Genomic DNA, 17,045 nt, shown 5'->3' with positions numbered 1-17,045 from the left:
CTGTGAGTCTGAATCTTTTTAGCCTTAACTCTTCCCTTGGAACCAGTTGTTTTGATTACATAGTTTTTTTTTTTTTTTAAGGAATACTTCTGTTGCATTCCTTTTTTTTTTTTTTTTAAGATTTTATTTATTTATTTGACAGAGAGAGATCACAAGTAGGCAGAGAGGCAGGCAGAGAGAGAGAGAGAAGCAGACTCCCTGCTGAGCAGAGAGCCCGATGTGGGACTCGATCCCAGGACCCTGAGATCATGACCTGAGCCAAAGGCAGCGGCTTAATCCACTGAGCCACCCAGGCGCCCCCTTCTGTTGCATTCTTGATAAGTAAAGCACCCCCACCACCATGTGGATTCCTTTATTTCATTTCCAGAGATTCTGCTTCTGAAAGTGGGGTGAAGTCCAGGAATCTGGATTTGGAAAACCACCCCAGATGACTGTTGTGGGTTGTTCCTAGCTCAGTTAGTAGAATATACATAACTTTTGCCTATTTGGATTATTTTTTCAGGATAAAAGTTTCTGGAGTAGGATTACTTCCATAAAGGAGATGTACCTCTCGGGCTTTTTTTTTTTTTTTTTTTTTTTTAACTTTTTAAAGTTTTATTTTTTTGACAGAAGACACAGCAAGAAAGGGAACACAAGGGGGAGGGGGAGAAGCAGGCTTCCTGCTGAGGACCAGGATCACCTTCCTCCCAGGACCCGGTGATCCGCCCTAGCCAAAGGCAGAGTCTTAATGACCGAGCCTCTCAGGCTTTTTGGTGCATAGTACTAGAGTGTCTTCCAGAGATACTCTATCTGTTTACATTTTTGCCATTCCCATTTGCCACCCCCTTGCCAACTTTTGGTATCATCAGTCCTTTTGATCAGTAATAGATGTTTAAATTCTTCTGAACTATAAACTACAAGGAAAATTTTGGCATTTATATAGAATATTAGTCTGCCCTTCTTAGTAATTGTTGTTTACCATATTTATCTCTAAATGTATACTGTTGTTTGAAAGCTACAAATTGAATTTGGATGGAATGGCTTGCATAATCATAAATAAATGGTAATCTTTCTAGGAGTATAAAGTCACTATGAAAGATTGGATTTATCGGTCATGTAAAAAATTCATAGTCTTCTAGGAATGTTCATGATAACAAATAAAGCTAATTATATTTTATTGAGTACATTTTGGTTTGTTCCAGTAGCCGGATCGAGCTGGGAGATGTGACACCACACAATATTAAACAGTTGAAGAGACTAAACCAGGTCATCTTTCCAGTCAGCTACAATGACAAGTTCTACAAGGATGTGCTGGAGGTTGGCGAGCTAGCAAAACTTGGTATAATATGTTTTTTTCCCCTCTTCATTTGTTTGTTGGTATTCTTGACCCTAGTTTTTAATATTAGAGCATAGTTAACTAATTTAATTTCCTTATTTTACAAGTCAGGAAATGGGGGTGATTCAGGTTCTGAGAAAAATCTCAAAGAAACCAAGACAATACTTGAATTTTAAACGGAAATGCTAAATGTCTTCTCTACTTTAGTGTGTGCCTGTGTTTTCACATATTTGTGTTTACTCTAGAAGAGACTGAAATCCCTAAAAAGTAGAAAATTTTTGAAGTTACTGCTATTCAGAATAGCTGATAAAATCTATGGCCAATAGCAATAATTTAGTTCTTATAGAAGGGGAGGAAGATTGAATAGAATATGTTATTCTGTCTTTGAACTTTATATTTTTATATTTTCCATGGCAGCCTATTTCAATGATATTGCAGTAGGTGCAGTATGCTGTAGGGTGGATCATTCACAGAATCAGAAGAGACTTTACATCATGACACTAGGATGTTTGGCACCATACCGAAGGCTAGGAATAGGTAATTTTAACTTGTGTTTTGTTTTGTTGTTGTTGTTGTTGTTGTTTAGAGAAATGTAAATACGTGATTACTGTTTCTGACCCAGTGAGTGAAACCATTTCTTTGGGGAATATTGGGAAAGAATTACTGAATTATGTAAGGTAGAAAATAACTTTATTAACATATTTCAAGTGGAAGCCCTATATAGATTTGTTATCAGTGTCCCTTTTGCTTTTTTCTGTTTTCCTTTTACATGGAAGGGCTTGTGCTTGTGTATGTAAAGGTTGCTTTTCTGCTGTGAGTTTTAAACATATGTAGATAATGTAGGGAAAGAAGAAAATTTTTAAAAAATCGATTGTCTCGTGTTTACCTCAAGTTCTGTGAAGACCCAGTAAATGTTAAGATGGCAGTTAGATGTGTAAAGATTGATTTTTATGAAATTACTTACTTGTTGTTTGTCTTGTTAATAGGAACTAAAATGTTAAATCATGTCTTAAACATCTGTGAAAAAGATGGCACTTTTGACAACATCTATCTGTAAGTATAATGATATTTAATGTTCTTACCTAAAGAATTTAATAGACTGGAAATGGAAACCTTTACTAGAAACGTTAAAATCTGGTTACTTATTTCATTGTCTTTTGGAAAAACCATGGAAGTAGTTGTTTTTTTTTATGAAGTTTTCTTTTGTTTCAATAATAGATAAGGAATCTGAGATAAGACGTTATCATTTTGCTTCATTCGTTGGGGTGGGAGCACCACAGTCACAGAGTAAACCAAGATTAAAACCCAAGTCTTCACAATTGAAGAATTAGTATCATTAATACTACTTTTCTCATCTAATCCATTCTCTAGGTTCTGTTTAAGGTTCTCATTGATATGTTCATTAGTAGTAGAGTTTAATAATCAAAATCAGAGAGTATCTAGCTGATACTATATTAATAAAATATCAATATTATAGAACTCAGATTAAGGGCCAAGGTTAGATCACAGCTATGGATTTTTTATAATAAGGGTATTAAGATTATTCTCATTTTAACTTTGACAGTGGGAGAGAGTAAATTATATAATGCTATTTTGAAGAGTAATTGAGAAAGCTCAAATTATTTATTTTCAAAATATAGCATATTTTTTATAAATCAGGGAGGATATATTCAGGCATTTGAAAGCCTAGTAATGTTATTTTTCTGTCTTTTTTTCTTTCTGCATATGTTAATACAGTCTTTGAATCATCCTTACAGTTATTTCCCCATTTTTAGTTACTGGAATCTTTTTTTCCCCTTGCAGTGAAAAATGTTATGCTAACTAGGGTACTTTGCCCTTTGTTGATTGTAAGAGTAAATACTATTTCTGAGACTCCTAACCTCAGCCAGCTATCTTGCAAATGTAATAGTCAGGTTAAAAGTGTCCATTTGTCATCAGGTTTTTCTGAGATGAATACCTAATCTTTGTTGATTACTAGTAATTATGAGGAGACTCTAACAGATGTGTGCAGTATTCTGGCTCTAACCAATTTGAAACTGTTTGTGGAGAATACACAAAAGCTGATGAAATCTTTTTTTTTTTTTTTTCCGCCCCCCTGATACCCTCCTGTATCTTAGGCATGTCCAGATCAGCAATGAATCAGCAATTGACTTCTACAGGAAGTTTGGCTTTGAGATTATTGAGACAAAGAAGAACTACTATAAGAGGATAGAGCCCGCAGATGCTCATGTGTTGCAGAAAAACCTCAAAGTCCCTTCTGGCCAGAATGCAGATGTGCAAAAGACAGACAACTGAACAAATTAGAAATGAACTTTCTTGCACTTGCTTGTCGCCAAATAAAAGAGAGGCCCATTGATTCCCCCCCTCTTTCTCCCCCCCCCTTCTTGTTCTTGTTCGTCCTCCTTTCTTTCTTTTTCTTTCCTCTAAAAAATGTTTAATACTTCCAAGGACTTTCAAAATTAATCATGTTTGGATTGTTTTAGTTTTCTTATTTTTGTGAGGTGGTTTGATTGTAGGAAGGAGGAGGTATAGATCTGTTTGGTTTCACAGTTAAGATATATATGGTCCCAAAAATTGGGGTGTCAGTGTCAATTTTTTTTTTTCAATCTCCTGCTTTCACATTGAAGGGCAGAGCCTACAAAATGTTGTATATATCAAAAGACAAGAAGAAACAGCAGCAATATCTTGTTCTGTAATTCAAAGACAAGTTTAGTGTGTTTGTGGTACTTTGGGTTTTTCAAGACTGGGATACTAATCCCTAGACATTGCCTTCACTCCACCTTTTGTCCTTCTGAGTGTTGCCTCAGGAGTTGGACCATTGTTATCCTTGTAAGAAATACTAAGCTTATTATTTTTTTTAAGCAATTATTTCTTTCTTCCTCGCTGAGGGTAGGTGGGACAGTTTGGGTAGGTAGTGTTTTACTTTGGTCTCAGTATTTGAGTTAAACTGCTTTTTGCTAATGAGTGGACTGGTTGTTAGCAGGTATATTTTTCCTGCTGTTGATTGTTATTAGTGGCATTAACTTTTAGAGTGTGGCTGGTGAGATTAATTTTTTTTAATATCCCAGCTAGAGATATGGCCTTTAACTGACCTAAAAAGGTTTGTTGTGATTTACTTTTTTGTGTGTATCCTCTCTTTTTTCGTGTCTTCAGTAAACCCACAGTAGTTAGTCTAACTTTAAAAATGGGAGTTGATGTCCTTATAGGTCAGTACCCCTAAGATAAACCTGAAGCAGGTATTGTCTCTTGGACATATTTTAAAACACCTAAAAGGAAGCTTAGATGGACTCGTGGCACAATAAATGCATTTAATGCCAGCTAATGCGGACTATTAAAAACAAGGCCACAGAGCATTTGATTATATAGGGAAGAATATCTAGACAGTATTTTTGAGAATAACGTAGCTGTGCTACTGCTTATCTGTTGGAGAACATCCCAGATTTGCTTATTTTCTGTGCCTATGATATTGAGCTTAAGGATTTGAGGGGGCAATTGTTAAACATATTGCTTCTATTCTTGGGAAAATAGAAGTTCAGAAGTGTTAATAACAGATGTCACTGTGACCTCCTTTACTGATGAGACTAGTTTATGCCAGATCATTTTCTGGCACATAAGGAGTGGCTTGGACGGCTTGGTAACTTTTTGTAAGATAGGAGACATCTGAAATTTCATGTTTTCCTCCATAGCCCCATTTCCAATATTTAAAATTTTCTAGATTGCCAATACTAGTGGCCCATGAAATGTTCTCATTAGACTTTAAAACAATGCACAGGGCTTGAATTTTCTTGTCATTTGACTTTAAAGGGAAGTTTGATTCATAATATTTATCCTTGTGTACATTCTGATAATAGCAATCTCATCTCTCCAAATACGTTAAATGACAGAATTACACAATGTTGATGCACATTTTATAATCTTTTTTGAGAATGTGAAAGTACAAAGTACAATAGACTTCAGCGTTCTTGAGTGCCAAGAGTAATACAGGAAAAGGGAGATAGTTGAATGAGTATATAGGATTTGAATCTTAAGATAGTAAAAATGTAGAAAGACCATGCTGGTTTCTTGGGTATCAATTTCTTCAGCAGTCCGAGTATAAGCTTAGGAAAAAAGTTAGCATTAAGCACCTTTACCTTCATGGATAAGCTTCAGCTTGCTCTTGCCAAGAGAAGAGTGCTTGAGTTACAGAAGGCATAATTAGTTTGAAGAATTCAGCCTTTTTGTAAACTTCCAGATATCAAAATAGATTTTGATATATAAATGAGTTTTCTGAGATGACACTGCCTCTATTTCTATAACCATTTCACCAGGACTATCTAATCAGTCCTATGAATGTATCTATCCCTAAATGTGGTTATTGAAAACTGAATAGCTGCCTCATGACAATTAAGTACATGTTATTTAAGGAGGGGGAAAAAATAAATTTTGAATTGAGTATGTAGGCTCCCTATTATTACAGTTTCTTTTTCCACACTAGACAATGACTTTACCTAAATGGTATATTTGAAAAGGTTAGTTGTCCTACATCAGACTTGTTTGGAAAGGGTTAATTGTCCTACATCAAACTTGTATTAAGTAATTCCATCCAGTTAAGGAAAAGGAGGATGTAGAAGCTGGGTACTAGTTAACATGCCTATGAGTCAGTAAAGACTCGAGTAATGTCCCATATTGAGTTGGCTATTTTGGAGCATAAAAATTGTTGAGGTAAATTCTATTAACTGGACGATCAGAGCATATATCCATCATATTTTTTAGGACAGATAGTTTTTACTATGGGGCGTATAGGTAAAGATTATCCTTATGGTAATTGCATTTAGGTTCTAAAGGAAAGAATCTGCAGAGAAATCTATGCAATAGATAATTTGTCCAGACTAGTTTTCATTTGGGGAAAGAAGTTCTAAAGTATCCCCAAAGCAGTTTATTCATCAATTGAAAGTCCTCCAAAAATAGAACTATTGGGAAACTGTGGTTTCTGGGGTGGAAGAGAAAAGCTCCCTCAGTTTTTTGGAGGGAATAACTTTAAATATACTTAAATGGCAAAGTTTACTTGGTGCAGTTAAAAATTAAACTTGTTGATTTTAACATTGCTGTTACATCTGAAATAAACTTATGTGATGTTCTGGTAGTAATCTATGATGTCTGGTAAGTGTCAAAACCCTGCACTGTGTTGAATACTGAGTATTCAGCATATGTACGATATAAAATATATAGCAGTTATATGTAGTCATTGTTTACTCTTGGCCATACAGTTTTATTTACTTTAACATTTCTTTAAGATCTAACTTAAAACATTAAAATCGGCCAAGTGCTATCCAGGCCTCCTAATTCAGACCTTTGGAACTTGCTAGGAGTACAGTTGGGTATCTGCAGTTCTATCCCAGTGTGAGAAAAAATTAAGATCCAAGGAGAGGTCTTACTGCTGGGAAGTTTTAAATGTAATTGTTGAAAACAACTGATATATTAAGCTATGATCTAATTAGTGTGCATGGACTACAGGTAAAGTATATTGAAATTTTTTCTTATTGTTAGCAGTGTGGAAGGAGTTTAGTAGCTGAGTGAGTTGGGAATGGCTTAAATCTTTTTCTGAATACCAAAGAAACAACTTAATATTTTGTTACTAACATAAATTAATTTGGTATCTTAAAAGTGTTGTGATTCGAATTTTGCTCCTTCAGGAAACAACAGGTGATCTTTGCCCAATGTATCTTAGTTACTGTGTGGCACATCATCCCAAAATTCAGCAGCTTAACCACAAACATGTTTGGTCACCCACAGTTTCTAGTGAGGAATCCAGGAGCATCTTAGCTGGGTGGTTCTGGTTTGAGGTATCATCAGGTTGCAGTGAAATTCAGCCAGGGCCACATCATTGAAGGCTTGACTAAGGCTGGAGGGGACTTAGATTTTCACCAGATGGGTGTCTCTCCAAGGCTACTGGGTGAAATGTGGTTTCTGGCTTCCCCAAGAGGAAGTGATCCAAGAGAGTTATCAGAGAGCCGTATTCTTGTATGACCTATCATCCTTCTACAGTGTGGAAAGGGGAGACACAAGGATATACTTAGCAGGAGGTGTGGATCAATGTGGACCTCCTACAACATTATGCTTAGAGAAAATGTTGGGTTTTTTGACAACCAAGACAAGGTAGTTGGAAAGCTTCTGTTACCTGAAGGGTTTAGTTTCCTAAATGAGGGTTAGAAAACACTAATTTACCATTCAGAGCATGAAAGAAATAGGAAGTAGGTCTAAAAGTTCTATTCTAACGGTTAAGTTTTGTTGGCTAGGTGGCGATACGCAGTAATCTGTCTCCCAGATTGTGCTTTTCTGCCTGGGTGATTTGAACATTTCTGAGTTGGGTACAGCAATAATAAGGAGTGGTTAGCTTATAAGAATTTTCAGGGAATCATGGCAGAGGGTCCTGAATTGGATTTCCCTTATAAGGCTACTATACCATAGGAATTTAGTCCTAGTTTATGTTGTTACATAACTAACATAGTAACGGGGGAAAAAAGTTAAATACAACCAAGTAACTGACATGTGGAAAAAGGGCTTGAGTGAGATTTTTAAATGTAGGTGTAGTTAACTTGATAAAACATTGAGGAATGTGACATTAGAAATAATCAGTTACTGGGACAAATTCTCAGCCTTTCCAATTTTCTAAAATACTTGATTCCTTAGGTTAAAAAAAACAACTTACGTAGAATCAAAGTTTACTCCAGGAATAGTTGGGAACATAAAGTATTAGTATTATGAAGCAGTCACTACTTAAACAGCATAGAATTTACTTTTTTTTTTTTAAATAATTTTTACACTCAATGTGGGGCTTGAGTTTACAACCCTCAAGACCCAAGAGTTGCATGCCCTACCAAGTGAGCCAGCCTGGCACCCTAAGCATAGAATTTAAATCTCTAAGAATTAATGGCCTGTTTTATTACTAAGTGCTGATAAAATCTTAAATTCACCATTTGGGAAGCTACTGTATCAGGATGGAATATTTTGCAGTCTGTGAACTCTGATATTCCTGATTTATTGAAATTTACCACAAAGTTCTCCATAAGGATTTGAACCATCTTTTGAATCCTATTTGTCACTAGCAGTCTCCACTAAAGTGTACCAAAACTATTAGGTACAACATGCAGGTGAAATTTGAATATGCAAGTTGAAAAAAATTTGTATATAAAACAGTGAAATCCAGTTGGGTGTCAGTATCATAGCACCCTCAAAGCAGTTTTGTAACTTTCTTTGTTCTTACCATCTTCCTGTTTGAGAAAGTTACCTGCCTTTTCCTGATATAGAAGTTAAAAATTGTTCCTACAAATTAATATTGAGCACCTAATATTGTAAGCTAGGCAGGTAAGAGGGCCTCAAAAAGGAAGCAAAATTCTAATTATTCAAGAATTCATGTCAAAGTAAAGACTTGCCTCTACTAAAATGAGCAGAGCCTCCAAGGATGTTGACTGTACCTTAACTTTGGAAGGGACTCGGTTAAAATGAATATTCCCTACGTTGACCTGCTTTCTCAGAACGTTGGTCTGAGTAAAAACAAGAAACTGAATTCCCATAGGCCAAGACTAAAAGTAGGAGAGGGAGTGCAAAAGAGATCGGAAATGCAACAGAAAACATTGAGCTTACTTTGTAGGGGTTCTACTTTTCCCCCTGGACTCGGCCTATCCCAGTCTAAACTTCCTTGAGGAAGCTACAATTTAGAAACAGCAGACTAGCTCAAAACTGTCAGCCAAATTAGGAATGACTTTCTACACAATTTGACCTTATGCACCAGGATCCAGAGTGTAAACTCCTGCATCCCTAGGTCTCCCATCATTTCGGTTTTTGATCCCCTAACAGACCTCTTCCCCTGATGACAGATATTGGCTTGGTGAGTTAAGCCACTGCCTTAGGTCATGATCTCAAGGTCCTGGGATTGAGGCCTGCATTGGTTTCTCTGCTCAGCGGGGAGCCTGCTTACCCCTCTCACACTACCTGCCTCTCTGCCTACTTGTGATCTCTCTCAAATAAATAAAAATCTTTTAAAAAAGTATCCACCATTGGGGACCTTTTATTAATTTGATTATGATTAAAACACTGTTAACTCCTGCAGTTGTAACTACCACCACTATCCCATACATAACTGGCTTCCCCTTTTCTTGCCAAACCTTTCCACCTACAAAGAATTGTCTTGGATCTTTACTCTAAATCGAAATTCAGTTAATAATACATTATGACCTGGGGCAAATTTAGGGCATGGTTCCTGGATTATTGTCAGTCTTCAAAATTTAAAAAAATAATAAAGTGCTCTTTATAACATAGGGCTAAGTTACACTGCCTTACATAAGATTTGGTCGGGGAGTGTACCGCAATGGGTCAGGCGCTAACAGAAATGAAAATGATGGTGGTGGTCCCCTACCCTCAACAGGGAACAAATATTTTAGATGCCATGAGGTAGTATGTTGGAGGTATACATTTTATAACATTTTGAGGGAAGCACTTAAGACAGTTTGACTTTGGTTCTCAGTACAAAATGACTCTTGTAAATCTTGCTTTTTTTACACAGGTTAAAGGATAATCACTGTAAATGCTATAAAGCTTTAGAATTGAAAAACCTAAGATATTTTAGCAACATTTTAATACAGAACCAACTATGTTTAATAAACGCTAGACACAGGGCACCTGGGTGGCACAGCTGGGTAAGCTCTGAGTCTTGATCGCAACTTGGGTCATGATCTCAGGACTGAGTTTGAGTCTTGTGTTGGACTCCACACTCAGTGGGGAGTCCACTTGAAATTCTCTCACCCACTCCCCTCCCCCCCTGCTCTAAAATAAAAAATTAAAAATAAATAAAAGCTAGACATAAGCATCAATAGCATTCTGTCAGCACTCGAAGCTGGAAAATGAAAACTCACAAAGGAGGAGTAAAGTAGTAAAAACTGAGTTTATATAAGACAAGAAATTCCTTTGGAACTTAATGAGAGAATTCATGGAAGAGAAGGTAATGCCACATTCATGGCTGTAAAAGTATAAAGTGCCTCAAAATGTCTGTAGAACACTGAAGTCCAACAGTATTCTGGCAGCTGTATCCTCTGAGGAAATTACAGAAATCACAAAGTTTTTAAAAATATGGTCAGATTTAACAGAATTACAAATACATGTAGTAAAAAAAAAAAAAAAGTGGAAAATATTTAAGCCAACTTCATTTAAAGAGCTCGTATTTAACAAAAATATTAAGATCTTAACTTGCAGAGGAAACTCAAAGGAAGTACAATTAATGGGAACGAGGAGTCTAATAAATGGGCAATTTATTAAAAAAAAATCAGGGACGCCTGGGTGGCTCAGTTGGATAAGTAGCTGCCTTCAGCTCAGGTCATGATCCCAGCGTCCTGGAATCAAGTCCCACATCGGGCTCCTTGCTTGGCAGGGAGCCTGCTTCTCTCCCTCTGCCTCTACCTGCCACTCTGTCTGCCTGTGCTCACTCTCGCTCCTCTCTCTCTGACAAATAAATAAAATCTTAAGCAACTATGGCTTTATTTTTGCCCTAATGTTGAGAATTTGAAAACATTTGTGCCCTGCCAGGCCTAACCCTGCTTCCTTGCAATGGATTCGTTCATTGCAATAACATTCAGAGTTTACCACATATCAGGCACTGATCAATCATCCATATAAGTATTTATAAATAATTAAATTTTAAATAATTACCTTATTTAATTCACACAGCAGTCTGGTGGTAGGAACTTTCACCAGCTTCATTTTATAGCTTCAGAAACAGGCTCAGAGAAAGTAACTTTCTCAAAGTCAACTAGTTAAGGGGCTAAGCTGGGATTAGTGTACTCACTACAGTTTGGAGAAATAAATCTTACTGATACAATTACCAAGTTAGGGGAAGCCACCTGTGTAATACTGTTCACAATGAATTAAATGGAAGCAGCCAAAATAATAAGGGACTCCTGGCTGGCTCAGTGGGTTAAGCATTTGCCTTTGGTTCAGATCATGATCCCAGAGTCCAACATCATGATCCCTGCTCAGCAGGGAGTCTGCTTCTCCCTCTCCTTCTGCCACTCTTCCTGCTCATTCTCTCAAATAAATAAAATCTTTTTAAAAAATGCTGAATAAGGGAAGGTTAAAATACAGTATGTCAATATTAACTAGCTCTAAAAGTAATATGATTAAAGTGGGAAACAGCAAGATATAAAATTGCACTCAACAAAGAATAGATGAGACATAGAAAACAAACCAAGATGAAACTAAATCTAAGCACATCAGTCATGACATTGAATGTAAATAGTTTAAATGCCCATTGAAAGGCAAAGATTCTTTATACTGGATATTAAACAAACATACTGGGTATTTTAAAAAGAAACAAAGCTCCCTTTAAGAAACTTACTTTTTAAGGGGCAGAGTCGGTTAAGTGTCTGACTCTTGGTTTCAGCTCAGGTAGTGATCTCAGGGTTCTGAGTTTGAGCCCCACCTCAGGCTCCATGCTCAGCATTGAGTCTGCTCAAGGTTCTACCCCTCCCATCCCTTACGCTTTCTCATGTTCTTTCTGTCTCGAATAAATAAATAGATCTTTAAATATAAGTGAACTAGTAGGTGCACTTTACTTTTTTTTTTTTTTTTTTAAGGCTTTTTTCTTTTGAGAGAGTGTGCCTGTACGCGCAATGTAGGGGAGGGAGTGGGCAGGGGAAGAGAGAATCTTAAACTGTCTGTGTGCCCATCGCAAAGCCCTGTGCTTGAGCTTGGTATTATAGCCCTGAGATTGTGACCTGACCTGAAGTCAAGAGTCGGAGGCTCAACCCACTGAGCCATCTAGGTGCCCCAGTAGGTTAACTTAAAAGAGGAAAGGATGGAAAAGATATACCATATAAACATCAATCAAAGGAAAGCTGGAATGGCTAAATTAATACCAAGAACAAAATTCATTTCCTGGGATAAAGATGGATATTTATTTATTTAAGATTTTATTTATTTATTTGACAGAGAAAGACACAGTGAGAGAGGGAACACAAGGAGAGGGAGTGGGAGAGGGAGAAGCAGGCTTCCCGCTGAGCAGGGAGCCTGAGGCCGCTTGATCCCAGGACGTTGGGATCCTGACCCCAGCTGAGGAGAGATGCTTAACAAATGAGTCAGTGAGGCGCCCCAAAGATGCATATTTATGATAATAGAATCAATTCATCAGGAAAATACAATCTTAAATGTATATGAACATAATAACAGCTTCAAAATACATGAAGCAAAAACTTGACAGGTGAAATAGACAAATCCACAATTACAATTAGAGATTCCAAACTCCTGGTAAATAATAAGACAGGTAGATAGAAAACATGTTTAAAAGATGTGAATAACAGTTTTAACCAATGACCTATTAACATGTATAGAATATTTCACCATCAACATCAGAATATACATTCTTTACAAGTATATAAAGACTATTCTCCCAAATGGACCATATTTTGGGCCATAAAATATGTCACAATCTCTTTAAGAGAATTAATACCTTGCAAACCATGTTCTTTAACCACCCCAGACCAAATCAATAGCTAAATTAACAATAACAAATCTATCTGGAAAATCCCCCAAGTATTTGGAAATTAAACAACATGCTTCTGAATAACTCTTAAGAAAAAATTGCAGAGAAGTTAGAAAAAATTTGAACAGAAGAAAAATGAAAACAATTTCTCAGAATTGTGGGATTTAATTAACAAAGTGCCTAAAGGATCATTTATAGTATTAAATGTATTAATTATTAAATATTATAAATATCAACTTACTAATGTATTAAAATATTAAAGATCTTAACTTAAGAAAATAAGCTTCCACCTTAAGAAACTAGAAAAAGAAGAGCCAGATAAAGCTAACATGAGCTGAAGGAAGGACATAATAAAAAGTAGAAACTAATAAAATTGAAAACAACAAAAAAAAAACCATTAAAAAAGTAAGGGACACCTGGCTAGCTCAGTCAGTACAGCATGTGACCCTTGCTCTCTGGGTCACAAGTTCGAGCTCCACATTGGGCATATAGTTTACCTTTAGAAAATTAAAAAATAAAATCTTTAAAAAATAAAACCAAAAAAATAAAAATAAAAAAAAAATAAATAAAACCAAAAGTCACTTCTTTGAAAAAATAAAATATATAAACCTTTCTTCTAGCCATATTGACTAAAACTGCCCCCCAGACAGACACAGGGAAGAAACAAATTACCAACATTATAATTAAAGAGAGGGCACATCGGGGCGCCTGGGTGGCTCAGTGGGTTAAGCCGCTGCCTTCGGCTCGGGTCTTGATCTCAGGGTCCTGGGATAGAGTCCCGCATCGGGCTCTCTGCTCAGCAGGGAGCCTGCTTTCCTCTCTCTCTGCCTGCCTCTCCATCTACTTGTGATTTCTCTCTGTCAAATAAATAAATAAATAGATAGATAGATAGATAGATAGATAGATAAAATAAATAAAAAGAGAGGGCACATCACTAGAGAGCTCACTGACAATAAAAGGGGGGGTAATAAAGGAATATTGCAATCAACTTTATTCAATAAATTCAACAACTTAGATGAAATGGACAAAATTTTTGAAAGACACAAATCACTCAGGTCACTCAGGAAGTAGTTTTGCAGTTCTACAAAAGGTTAAAAGTTATCCTATGACTCAGCAATTCCAGTCCTACTATATACTTAAGAGAAATGAAAACATATTCACACAAAAACTTGAACATGAATGTTTACAGCAGTATTATTCATAGTAGCTAAGGAGTGGAAGCAACCCAAATGGCCACTAACTGATGAATTAATAAACAAAATGTTCCATATCCATACAATGGAATATTATTCAGCCACTGTGGGTAAATTGTATGGTATGTGAATTATAACTCAATAAGCTGCCATATATATATATTTTATATATATATAAAATATCATATATACATATATGATATTTTTTTAATAAGTAACTTGAATAGCCTCATGTCTGAAAGAAAGTGTAGCTTAAATCTTTCCCATGGGGGTGCCCCAGTGAATTAAGTGTCGGCCTTCTGAGCTCATCAGGGAGCCTGCGTCTCCCTCTGCCCTCCCCCCGCAAGTGTGTGCTCTCTCTCTGTGTCAAATAAATAAATAAAATCTTAAAAAAAAAATCCTTCCCACAAAGAATATTTCAGGCTAAGATGACTTGCCTTGTGAATTCTATCAAATATCTAAGGAGGAAATAATATACTTTGCACGAAAACGGTAGAGGAAAGAATGTTGCCTAACTCATTTTATGAGGGCAGCATTATACCAATTATTGGTACCAGTATACCATTACAAGAAACTTGTAAAACATTACAAGAAAACTATAGGCTAAGATTCCTCATGAAGACAGGAAAACCCTTTTTAAAAATTAACAAATTAAATACAGCAATTTATTAAAAGGCTATATCCTGATCAAATAGGATTAGCCCCAGGATTAAAAGGTTAATTTAACAATTGAAAATCATTTTGGTGTAATTCATCATATTAGCAAATTTAAAGGAAAAATATGATTATCTCAATAAGGTGCAGAAAAAATTTTTGACAAAATTCAACACTCATTCATGATAAAAACTTCAAGAAGCCTACAGCTACTATCATACTTAATCCAGTAAAAAACTGGATTTTGTACCTTTGGGAAGAAAGCAGGATGACTGTTGTAACCCTTCTACAATAAGGCAGTGGAAGCTCTAGTCAGTCCAGTAAAACAAGAAAAAGAAATAACAAGTGTGCGAATTGGATACAAAGAAAGAAAATGGTCTTTATGTGCACATGACATGATGAAGTAGAAATGCTATAATTTTTTTTTTTAAGCTATTAGAACAGGGGCACTAGAGTGGCTCAGTTAAGCATCTCGCTTCACTCAGGTCATGATTTCAGGGTCTTGGGATTGAGCCCTGCATCAGGCTCCCTAATTGGGGGGGTGGGGGCGGTGTGTCCTCTTCTCCCTCTCCATTTGCCCTTTTCCCCTGCTCATGCTCTCTCTCTCTCTCTCAAATAAATAAATATTTTTTAAAAAAAACTACTAGAACTAATAAGTGAATACAACAAGGTCACAGGATATAAATACCAGTTGTATTTTTAACTATAACAATTAGAAATTGGAATTTAGAAGATAACATTAAGAAAATAAATATAAGGTAACATTTATAGTAGCATAAAATATGAGATATTTGGGGATAAATTTAACAAAATATAGGCAAGACCTGGATACAGAATGCTATATAAAACATTCCTGAAAAAATGTAAAAGATCCAAATAAATGGAGAGAGAGAACATATGAATCTAAAGACTCAATATTAAGTTATAACTTCTTCCCAAATTGAATTATACATCACCCCCATGAAAGTTTTAGCAGGTTTTTTTTTTTTTTAACTTGACAAACTTTAGTCTATATGGAAATGCAAAGGATCTAGGACAGTTAAAGCAATTTATTTATTATTATTTTTTAAAATTTAATTTAATTTTGTATGTGTTCCAAAATTCAAAAGGAACAAGAAAACTGGAGGACTTATACTATTTGACTTCAAGGCTTATAAAGTTTCAGTGATCAAATAGTGTGATATTGGTGTTAAGATTGACATATAGATTAGTGGAACAGAAAAGAGTCAAGGAAAAAAAGTATACATATATCATCAATAGATTTTTGTCTAAGGTAGAATGACAACTCGAAAGAGGAATGATGGTCTTTATAATTGGTTCTAGAAAAACTGGATTTCCCAATGCAAAAACATAAACTTTGATCCATACTTTCACAGTATACAATTAATTTAAAATGCACTCTGGATCTAAATATAAAACATAAAGCTATGGGCGCTTTGGTGGCTCAGTGGGTTAAAGCCGCTGCCTTCTGCTCAGGTCATGATCTCGGGGTCCTGGGATCGAACCCCACATTGGGCTCTCTGCTCAGCGGGGAGCCTGCTTCCCTCTCTCTCTCTGCCTGCCTCTCTGTCTACTTGTGATCTCTCTCTGTCAAATAAATAAATAAAATCTTTAAAAAAATAAATAAATAAAAATAAAAAAGAAGAAAAGAATCACCATAGTAAGTGTTGCAAGGATATGGTACAATTCAAATTTCATACTCTCTTGGTGAGATGATAAAATGTCACGACTTTGGAAAAACAGTTTGGCAGTATGTCTGTATGTACGTATTATATTTTTAGATTTTTTTTTTATTTATTTGAGAGAGAGAGAATGAGCCTGAGTAGGAGGGAGGAGCGGAGGGAGAAGGAGAAGCAGGCTCGCCACTGAGCAGGGAGCCGGATGTGGGTCTGGACTCTGGGATCACAACGTAAGCCAAAGGTAGCTGCTTAACAGACTAAGCCACACAGGCCTCCTGTTGTATTATTTTCAATTGAAGTATAGGTGACTTATAATATTACAATAATTTCCGGTGAACAACTTAGTGATTTGACATTTATATACATTAAGAAATGCTCACCACAATAAGTGTAATACGACCTGTCACCGTAAAGTTATTACTGTTCCATTGACTATATTCCCTATGTGGTACTTTTCATCCCTTTGACATTTATAACTGGAAATGTGTACTTTTTAATTTCCCTTCTCCTATTTTTTTTTAAGATTTTATTTATTTATTTGACAGAGAGAGGTTACAAGTAGACAGAGAGGGGGGCTTGATGCCAGGACCCTGAGACCATGATCTGAGCCAAAGGCAGAGGCCCAACCCACTGAGCCTCCGAGGGGCCCCTAATCCCCTTCTCCTATTTCCCATTCACCCACCTACCTCTCCCTC

At 36.1% G+C, this 17,045-nt stretch overlaps 1 protein-coding gene across 2 annotated transcripts in view; it reads left to right on the top strand.

The window, feature by feature from the left end:
• Nucleotides 1-6,441, top strand: part of NAA50 (N-alpha-acetyltransferase 50, NatE catalytic subunit) — a 38,260-nt gene extending 31,819 nt beyond the window's left edge. The window contains exons 2-5 of one of the 2 annotated variants that reach the window (XM_082740555.1): nt 1,182-1,318; nt 1,733-1,852; nt 2,302-2,368; nt 3,433-6,441. In XM_082740555.1, coding sequence (XP_082596681.1) covers nt 1,182-1,318; nt 1,733-1,852; nt 2,302-2,368; nt 3,433-3,610 — 502 coding nt within the window. In that variant the 3' untranslated portion in view covers nt 3,611-6,441. The remainder of the gene's footprint in view (nt 1-1,181; nt 1,319-1,732; nt 1,853-2,301; nt 2,369-3,432) is intronic. The other variant, XM_082740556.1, reaches the window with a different exon arrangement.
• Nucleotides 6,442-17,045: the final 10,604 nt, after the last annotated feature.

The sequence above is a fragment of the Mustela nivalis genome (genome assembly GCF_964662115.1).
Source record: "Mustela nivalis genome assembly, chromosome: 1".
Taxonomy (NCBI): Eukaryota; Metazoa; Chordata; class Mammalia; order Carnivora; family Mustelidae; genus Mustela; species Mustela nivalis.
The sequence above is the reverse complement of the archived record's forward strand: the minus strand, read 5'-3'. Positions and strand labels throughout refer to the sequence as shown.